This window comes from Candoia aspera, chromosome 1 (assembly GCF_035149785.1).
Source record: "Candoia aspera isolate rCanAsp1 chromosome 1, rCanAsp1.hap2, whole genome shotgun sequence".
Taxonomy (NCBI): Eukaryota; Metazoa; Chordata; class Lepidosauria; order Squamata; family Boidae; genus Candoia; species Candoia aspera.
The window spans coordinates 280,324,693-280,334,768 of NC_086153.1; the positions used below are offsets into that span (position 1 = coordinate 280,324,693).

The following is a 10,076-nucleotide window of genomic DNA, read 5'->3' on the forward strand; positions in this document are numbered from 1 at the left end:
CTTTGGTGGAAATTATGGAGATCCCCCGGCCGACCCAGACACTCTGAAGATTTTTTGTAGAAATGAGTGGCCCACCTTTGGAGTCGGCTGGCCAGAAGAGGGGACGTTCAATTCTAATGTTATTAGTAAAGTCCATCAGAAGGTGACCGAAGATGGACATTGGGATCAGTTTCAGTACATAGATCAGTGGCGATTCGCTGTAAGGCGGAGATCCGCGTGGCTAGTTCAATGTGTAACCAAGTGCACTCAGGTTTGTGTAACGAAAAAGAAGCAAGAGAATAAAACCAAGCCCCCAATTCTAACCCAGCCTGAAGATGAGGTTCTAAGGGGAAATCCACCCCCCTATGCCCCCACCCAGGGAGTACCTCAACCAATAGGCAGCCAGAGGTCCATAAGGGGGGATGGGGGTGCAAAGCCAAAAGCTCAAATAAAGAAAACGGTTAAGACTGAAGGATCAAGTACTGAGGATGAGGGTCCACCTCAGAGTGATCCGGTAGCCAGGAGAACGCGGTCAAGATTCCACCAGCGATCTGAGCCCCAGCTGTTGGCCCCATTGAGGCAAGTTCAAGAAAGGGGGACAAACGCTCAGGGAGAACCAGTCCTCACTTCAATCTTTCAATATACTCCCTTTACAACTACCGATATCCTAAATTGGAAGCAACATTATGGACCATTTTCTGAAAAGCCCTGGGAAGTTTGTGAGCTTTTAGATACCATAATGCTGACCCACTTACCATCATGGGAGGATATCCAGCAACTGCTAGGAACCTTGCTGACTCCGGAGGACAGGGAAAAATGGAAAGCCAAAAAGGATAAGATCTTGAGGGAAATGTATCCCCAAGACGCCCGAGAGAGGACAGAGAAGACAGCTGAAGTGAATCCTCAGTGGGACCCTAATAATCCCTTGCACCAAACTGCCCTGCATGAGTATCGTAACCTGACACTGCGGGCCTTACATGCTGCTGGAAAACCCCCAGTTAATTTTACCAAACCAGCTATGGTGATTCAAGGGCCCCAGGAAAGCCCAGAGGCATTTTTAGGCAGGCTCGTTAGTGCGTATGAATAATATGCTCAGTTAAATATAAGAGATCCAGACCACCGAATGATGCTGAACGAAAAGTTCATTGCCCAAAGCGCCCCTGACATCCGACGAAAGCTCAGAGATTGGAGGGAGCGTTGGGGAAAAATACCAGTGAGTTGATGGAGGTAGCTAAGAAAGTGTATGTGAATAGAGACAAGGTAGAAGAAGGAAAAGCAGAAGAAAGGATGAAGAACCAGGCAGCTTTGCTGGCTGTAGCCATGGGATGAGTACAGTTGGGACCTAACCAGTGTGCCATTTGTAAAGAGGAGGGACACTGGAAAAATGAATGTCCTAGGCGTCGTGGTGAAGGATGAGAGATGGGATATTCTAGAGGAAGGGGTATGCAGGGGGGGCGGGGAAGCCAAAGTGAGAGAGGAAGAATGAATAGAGGAAGAAGAAGGGATGGGTTGAGCCCTGGAAGGACCGACCCGGAGGTCATAGGATTGGCCGAGACAGATTGGACCTACTGACGGCAACCAGGCGACCGGGTCCCACCCCCCAAGCCTACGGTCACTGTCAGGGTGGGGAAGACCCCTATGAAATTCTTAATCGATACGGGGGCTGGGGCCTCGGTGGTAAATACTCGGATGACAACCGTAGGGAAAAAAGCCATGACTGTGCAGGGAGTGGGGGGCGAAGTCGGGCAGCGCCCATTTCTAAATCCAATGCGCTGCAAAGTGGGAGGAAAGAATATAGTTCATGAATTTTTGTACATACCTGAGTGCCCAATGCCCCTTATGGGCAGAGATATGTTAACCAAATTGGGCGCAATAATTAGTTTTTCTCTGCATGGGTCAACCCTTCAAATGGCCCATGACCCAGAAAAAGCGTGGAGACTTATGTGTCTGAGGGAAAAGCAGATAGATGACAAGTGGCAGGAGTTCCAAGTCCCAGGGCTGTGGGCTGAAGATAACCCCCCTGGGTTAGCCCAGTACCAGGCACCACTGATAATCCCAACAAAGTGGAACCATCAGCTGGTACAGGTTCAACGGCGATATTATACCCGAGGAGCTGTTCAGTCAATCCAGGCTTTAATTGCTACATACCTAGAAGCAGGGATTCTGGTCCTGACAACCTCATCTTGGAATACAGCAATCTTACCCGTTCAAAAGCCTGACGGGTCATATCGCCCCGTGCAAGATTTGAGGCCTGTCAACGAGACCACAGAGACAATCCACCCGGTAGTTCCGAATCCATACACCCTATTAAGTACCATACCTGCCTCTGCTACATACTTCTCAGTGATTGACTTGAAGGATGCGTTTTTCACAATCCCAATACACACCAAGAGCCAACCCCTTTTTTGCCTTTGAGTAGGAAGACCCAACGTCAGGGAGAAGGAGACAATACACGTGGACCCGGCTGGCCCAGGGTTTTAAGAACTCACCCACCCTATTTGGGGCCGTGCTGGGAGAAGACCTTAAATACTTTCATCCGGTGCGGCGTGATGATGTCCTGCTCCAATATGTTGATGGCGTATTAGTGACTGGAAGGACAGAGGGGGATTGCTGGGAAAACACCCGTAGGCTACTGGAGTTATTGGTGGATGCCGGCTACCGAGCATCAAAGAAAAAGGCTCAATTAGTACAGCAGGAGGTTAAGTATTTAGGCTACCACCTAGCCCAAGGAAAACGAACCCTTGGACGGGAGAGAAAGGAGGTGGTGGCCAGGAGTCCTGAACCCACAAACAGACGAGAACTGAGGGGATTCTTAGGGCTTGCGGGGTATTGTCGTTTGTGGATCACCAATTTTGCAATAATAGCAGCCCCACTATACCAATCTACCTGAGGAGGTGACCGAGACTCTTTCATTTGGGAAAGTCCACAGCAGGAAGCCTTTCTGGTGCTAAAAACCGCTCTGCTGGATGCCCCCGCGTTGGGACTGCCCGATTTGAAAAAACCATTCTTCCTGTTTGTTGACACTAGACAGAACATTGCCTTAGGAGTCCTAACCCAACAGATCGCCTCATGGCACCGCCCAGTGGCTTACTTATCCAAACAATTGGACGGACCAGCCAAGGGGTGGCCGCAGTGCATGAAAGTGGTGGCCGTCATAGCCTTACTAGCTAAAGAGGCATCTAAACTCACTTTTGCTGCTGACCTCATCATCCAGACGCCCCACGCGGTCCGGACTATGCTGGAAAATAAGGGGCACCTGTGGCTCAGCAACCAAAGGCTATACCAATACCAAGCAATGCTAATTGATAACCTGCACCTCCGTTTGGAAGTGTCTGAGAATTTGAACCCTGCTACCCTGCTTCCTCTTCCTGGCGACTGCGTTAATCATGATTGTTTGCAACTACTAGAGGCCCAATATTCGTGTCTCCCAGATTTGAAGGACACTCCGCTTAAAGAAGCAAAGTACAACTGGTACACAGATGGCTCGAGCTTTATGACAGAGGGGCAAAGGGTCGCAGGATATGCAGTAGTGGACCAGGTGCAGGTTGTGGAGGTGGGACCCTTGCCGACTGGGGCAAGTGCCCAGGTAGCCGAGCTGTGGGCCCTAAAACGAGGTTTGCAGTTAGCTGAGGAAGAAACTGTGAACATATGGACAGATAGCAAGTATGCCTTCCTAACCATCCACGTACACGCCGCAATCTATAAGGAGCGAGGGTTTACCGACTCGCTAGGCAAGTGGATCCAACATGGGCATATCATCAAAGAACTCATTGGAGCTGTCCAATTGCCGGCCAAAGTGGCGGTGATGCACTGCAGAGGTCACCAGAAAGGCATGACCCAGTAGCAGTAGGAAATTGCCTGGCGGACCAGGAAGCCCGGAAAGCCGCAACTAAGGAGGGACCCACCCCAGATGTCTCAATTAACTTGGCTCTGGGATATCCGGTCAACCCCTTGAGATATGACCCAGTCTATACCCAAACTGAAAGTGCCAAAGCACAAAACGACCTATGCTGTACCTATCAGAGTGGGTGGTATGTCCTGCCCGATGGACGAGCGTATGTCCCACAATCTGTCAGTTGGACTCTAGTTAAGAATACTCACCTTCAATCTCACATGGGGAAAACGGCGCTAGCTCAGTTCATCTTGAAGGAATGTTATATCGACAACATACACGCGTACACCTCTCGGGCTGCCCAGCAGTGCTCTGTTTGTGCTCGAGTCAACCCCAGACAAGGGCCAACCCTACCACAGGGAGAGCAACCCATTGGATATATACCCATGGATTCTATCACCATGGACTTCACCAATCTCCCTAAGGCAGGGACATATAGGGCCCTGTTGGTGTTGGTTGACTCCTATTCGGGTTGGCCAGAGCTTTTCCAGTTCGGACTAAGCAAGCTAAAGAAGTAATAAGAGTTCTGTTAAAACATATAATTCCCCATTTCGGGGTACCTTCTAACATAGCCTCAGATAATGGGCCAGAATTTACAAATAAAATCAGCCAGGGGGTCAGCCGGCTCATAGGTATAAATTGGAAGTTGCATTGCTAATTTCACCCGAAGTCGGTGGGACGGGTGGAACAAATGAACCGAACGATTAAGACCCAGCTCACAAAGGTGTGTATGGAGACCAAGCTCAAGTGGCCCAATGTCCTTCCTATGGTTCTGTTCAATATTCGGGTCACTCCACGACAGAGAACTGGACTCTCCCCCTATGAGCTGATGTTCGGCAGACCCCCGGTGGTCCTGAAAAAAGAGCTCATGGGATACCCAAACTTAACTCATAAGGGAACCATAGGGAACCACGAAATAATCCAGCAAATGCAAGTTCTTAATAGGACGGTGAACCGGCTCCATCAGTACGTGATCGAGCAGGTCCCTCCCCCACTGAATACTATATGCCATGAGTTTCAGCCAGGAGATCAGGTGTGGGTTAAACATTGGAAATACTCTAACTTGACCCCCCAGTGGAAGGGGCCCCATACTGTCATTATGTCCTCTCCTCTTGCAGTCAAAGTACACGGAGGGAAAAGTTGGATACACTGGACCTGTTTAAAGAGGGCGGCTTCCAAGGACCAAGGGAAGTGGCATGTGTGCCCGACGGCCAATCCTCTCCGGATTAAACTCTTTAAAAACTCGCCACCAGGAACCGAGAGAGCTTCATCGCGTCCCACTGCTGGGTCACCCCCAGAAGCTGACTCTCTACGCACTGGAAAGGATGTGGATAATCGTCACTCTGGTGACTCTGGGGGGGGGGGGAATGAGGGAAATTAAGGGAAACTCCTTTAAGGGAAACACCTTTTGCATTTCGAATTTTGGTAGATGGGAAATGTGGAAAATAGGGATTGATTACTCTTATGACGTAGGCCATCCTGGTCCGAAATGTCCTGAAGGGAGGCACATCTCCATTCAACCCCAACAGTGGGTGCAGGGGTGGCATCCCTGTTGGAACCCCCTGTTATTTGACCATGTGATAACAGCCCAGTGTAAAGGAAACATGAGAGTGGGAGAATCAAGTACAATATGCGATCATGTGGGAGGGATACTGCGAAAGGGAATGTGTTCAGAAAATCTTTGGGCTAAAGCACAGAGAGACCCACCGTTAAATCCTAACCTTCAGCTAGATTGTGGAAAACCCCTCATATCCCAGGCGGAGGTAACAGCAGTGGATGACTTAAAAGAAGGGTGGAAAGGAACATGCCAGGTTACTCTCCTCATGGACACTCCCCCCAGGTATGGGGGAATCGATTTGGCTAGGGCCAAAGCCCCCAGCATGCGGCGCAGGAGGAGAAGTCTGAACATCTGCTTGAATTGCACCCACACCACCAGGATAGGAAGCAAGGTAGAGAAAACCTTAGTTTACCATACCCAGAAACCCACAGAATGCCGACACAGTTTAACGTCATGTTTTCATAACCGAACTAAGTATGGGCAGTGTAGAGATGGCCAGGGACAAGTCCACTGCTACAGCCCTGTACGAAGCCCCAACCAATGGGCATTACAAATAAAGACTCATCAGTCTAGCAGGGAGGCACGAGACCAGAAAATATTGGGGACGTCAGTTTGGAGTTCCCAGAAGGAGGGAAAATTCACGTAACCTTTGATGTCTGTGCAGCTGCCAATTTCTGGGTGGCTGTTGGTAACTGTGGCGGAATCTCCCAGATACAGAGTTATGCCACAGAAAACAAGTATTTGTGTGCTCCCGACAGCTGCCAAGTGTCTACTGTAAGGTGTAAATGGTGGTCGTGTGTGTCTTGGAATACTGGAGGCCAAACTGACCACAGAAATATAACCTTTGTCAATGTGCCTACCACCACGGCCACCTGCGGGACAGACACTTGTAATTTGGTCCGTATTGAGATAAAAAATGGGAGCTGGTATGCTCAACAACGGCATTGGGAAGACAAAAAGTGGATGTTTGGGATAGGGATAGAGGGAAAAGGGAACGATCCCATTACGGAAATAGAAGTGAAGTTAATCGGGCGGGTCTCTGGCTCCCAGAAGAAAACAATTTTCTGGTCGTACTATCAGGAGATGACTAAATTAAACATGCAAAATATTCCAGTTTAGGTAACTAACACCTTTGTAAAACTAGCAGAAGAAATAGCTACCACTTTACAAGTCCGGAATTGTTTTGTATGTGGAGGAACTAATATGGGAGAAAAATGGCCCTGGGAAGCCCAAGAAATAGATTACCAGATGATAGTAGAGCAACACCAGGCAGGAAATCTGACTGTCACTCCTGGAAAAGATGGGAATTGGGTCCTAACATCAAATCTGGTAGGAAAGGTATGTTACAGTCGAAATCACACCCAGAATTGCTCGGAAGTAGATACATTGCGGTGCCTCTCCTCATGGAATAATGACTCATGATGGTCCAGAGATAACCGGACAGCCCGGGACAGTGAACGGGCATTAAGGAAAATTGCCCTTCTGGCGTATCTCACTGATCCTGAGAATGCTTCCCTCCCTTGGACAGCCCCTGATGGGTTCTATTGGATTTGTGGCAAATATGCCTATGCGCAACTACTGCCTAAATGGTGTGGAGCATGTGTTATGGGAATAATTAGGCCAGGTTTCTTTTTGTTACCACTGAAACAACGACAGGTTCTGGGGGTCCCAGTGTATGACGAGCTCGGAAATACACGAAAAAGAAGGGCTGTCCCTAGCATTGGTAAATGGAATAATGATGAGTGGCCCCTAGAAAGAATAGTTCAGGTATATGGACCAGCAACTTGGGCGGAAGATGGAATGTATGGTTATCGCACCCCTATATACTTGCTTAATTGCTTAATACGCTTGCAGGCAGTTTTGGAAATGATTACTAATGAAACCGTTAAAAGCTTGATGCAGCTAGCACAGGAGAGTGTGAAATCACGAACCTATATAATGCAAAATCGCTTAGCGCTAGACTATCAGCAAAAGGAGGAGTGTGTGGAAAATTTAATCTGTCAAATTGTTGCATTGAAATAGATGAAAGTGGAAAAGTGGTACAAGAGATCACAGATAGGATGGTGAAACTAGCCCATGTGCCTGTACAGACCTGGAAAGGACTGAATTTGGGTGACGTTTTTGGGGAATGGTTCCCAAAGCTACCAGGACTCCAGGCTATCGTAGCCTTGATTGGATTGATCACTGCAGGGTGTGTGATACTGCCCTGTGTGTTGCCAATTTTCATGAAAGCAATTACCAACAGTATCTCTCTATTAGCGAAAAGGGAAGCTACCTCACAAGTCCTGGCCATGTGGGAATATCGGTCTATCCCCAGTGATGATCAGTCTATCCCCAGTTATGATCTTAGTGAAAGTAATCTGCCCTGAAAAGGCGGAATACTTTCAAAGGGGGGAATGAAGTGGAATAAGGGTCAAGGAAACTATATGTTGCAAGTATAGTATGTTGGGGAGCAGCTGGACAGGCAGATAAGAAACAGGATGCACGTATATTATGTAGCAGTTAAATGAACAAAGTTAAGGAACAGGAAGACTACCAGACTCCCACCAGACCTGTTTTTAAACATATACCATATATCTTGAGGTTGTCACTTATTCTATGCTAAGCAATCATTAAGGAGGGGGTATAAAAGAGGTAGGACCCCGAACCTTCGGGGTTCAGAATTTGAAGCTTGAGCTTGTCTGAACCTGTGCGCACATTAAACTCTTTTCCTGAATGAAGACCCGAGCGTCCTAGTCTTCATTTCTACAACACTAGGATACAGAATTCCACAGACCTAGTAGGTGGCAGTAAAGAATTAGATTTTAAAAAATCTATTAACTGACATTTAGCGTGCATCTGAAATTTTGCATCCCTGATCTGGTAGCCCTAACCTAGGTTTAAATTTACTGTGTACCAATATTGACCAATTAGCCCAATAAAGAGCAAGATGACATGGGTGGAGGAGCAACAGCTACCCAGGCTGTCCGAATGAACTTCCTGGTTGCAGATGTTGTTTTCCTGCTCTTATTTATAGGGCTGAAGATGTTATGGGGCTCTGACTTGCTACCTTTTAGAATGGTCTCAGAGATTCTTTTCTTCCCATGTATGTAAGGTCTATGTCAATCCTCATACTTCTGACTGATCCGTTTGCCAGTCCACAGGTAGATTGTGCAAGTTTCTTGCTATTTCTGTAAATCAATCCAGTTTGAAGAATGTGTCCCAAATCCTAGTGTTTGTTCTGTGTGGCTGATACTGTCTGGGTTTTTAAAAAGGTTTTCCTGTTGTTGTTTTTCTCTTTGCAGCTCAATTCACTTTCATAACTTTCACTAAAATGTTCTTTCACTTGGCATCTTCAGCCTCCTTCCTTCTTGCTGTCTCAACAACACACAGTCCTCCTTGCTGAAAATGTTTGTGTAAACATTTCCTTGGTTATGTAACTTGAAATGTAAACCCAAAGAGCCTTACTGGGACTATTTTTAGTAACAAAGACTCCAAGTTGTATTCAGCCCTGGTAATTATATGTACATGCATAGGCACCCACAGTTTTCATGGCATCAGTGTAAAAATGGTTTCTTCCAGGATTTTTTCTTTTTTCCTTTCCAGTTTAACCTTCTGCCTTGGCGTTTCCTGGGCATCCATTCATCCACCCAGACCAGATGCTGTACTGCTTTGTTCAAGAACTGCAAAGATCAGCTAATGCAGCCACTTCCTGTAGCAATCAGTGCAGTGGAAGATGGTCAGAAAAGCACGCCTAGCAGAAAAGAAGCCGATTGTGTTGGCGTTTCTTTGTTTTTGCACGAACCAAGCTACTAGGTTACCATGGTAATTGAGTACTTTCTTAAGTATCAGCAGGGTGAAGAGGTTGAACTTAATTGTCCTCAATTTGGATATTAAAAGCTGCATTGCCTGGGGGAGGAACGTGCCTGGACTTGTTTTTTAGTTTCACTTTTGTAGCCCTCCAGCCCAGGTGCAGCTCAGTCCTCTCTGAGTGCGTGTGAATGCACAGCTTGTAAAATATGTTTTTGTACTTTCTGTAAATACATTTATTTTTATAGAAATGCCTGATTTTTCTGATCTTTCGGACCAAACGCTTTCTAGTATTCTGACAGATTGGCTCTCAGGCCAAAATGGTGGGAAGAAAATAAAATAAAGGGGCGCACCAGAGAGGAACAGGTTGTCAGGTACAACTGTTCACTAGACTCCTCCGTTCCTGTCCTCCCATCCCATCTCGCCACCGCCCTCAGCCCTCCTGCGCTTCTCCAGCCTCCTGCCGCCTCATTCCTGTCCTCCCGTTCCAGCTCGCCACTGCCCTCAGTCCTCCTGCAACCTCTCTGCCCAATGCCACCTCTGCACCAGCCTCTCCAGACCCAACCACTGTCACACCTCCCCTTCCTGCACCTTCCCAGCTTACTGTCGATCACGTTTTTTCATGAATACAGAATATTACATAAGTTTAACCCCGTCCCATTTTGCCATCCCAATGCCCCGTTTTTGTCTCAAGGAAATACGGTCAGCCTAGCAATACATAAACGCTGGCTAGCCCAAGGGGGAGAAGCCCAAGCCGTTTCCTCCCCAAGCCAGAGCTGGTACTAATCTTGCAGAGGGGGCAGAGGGGGAAGCTGCAACATCTACCCCATTGGGTGGCTCACTGATTCTCAGATTAGC

At 47.6% G+C, this 10,076-nt stretch overlaps 1 protein-coding gene across 1 annotated transcript; it reads left to right on the plus strand.

Annotated features, from left to right (window-relative positions):
* The first annotated feature begins 1,617 nt into the window (after window positions 1-1,617).
* On the plus strand, window positions 1,618-7,451 carry LOC134487114 (uncharacterized). Its single transcript, XM_063288702.1, is given in 6 exon segments — window positions 1,618-2,382; window positions 2,384-3,642; window positions 3,777-4,345; window positions 4,348-5,217; window positions 5,459-5,711; window positions 6,860-7,451. Coding segments are annotated over 6 exon segments (4,308 nt in total).
* Window positions 7,452-10,076: the final 2,625 nt, after the last annotated feature.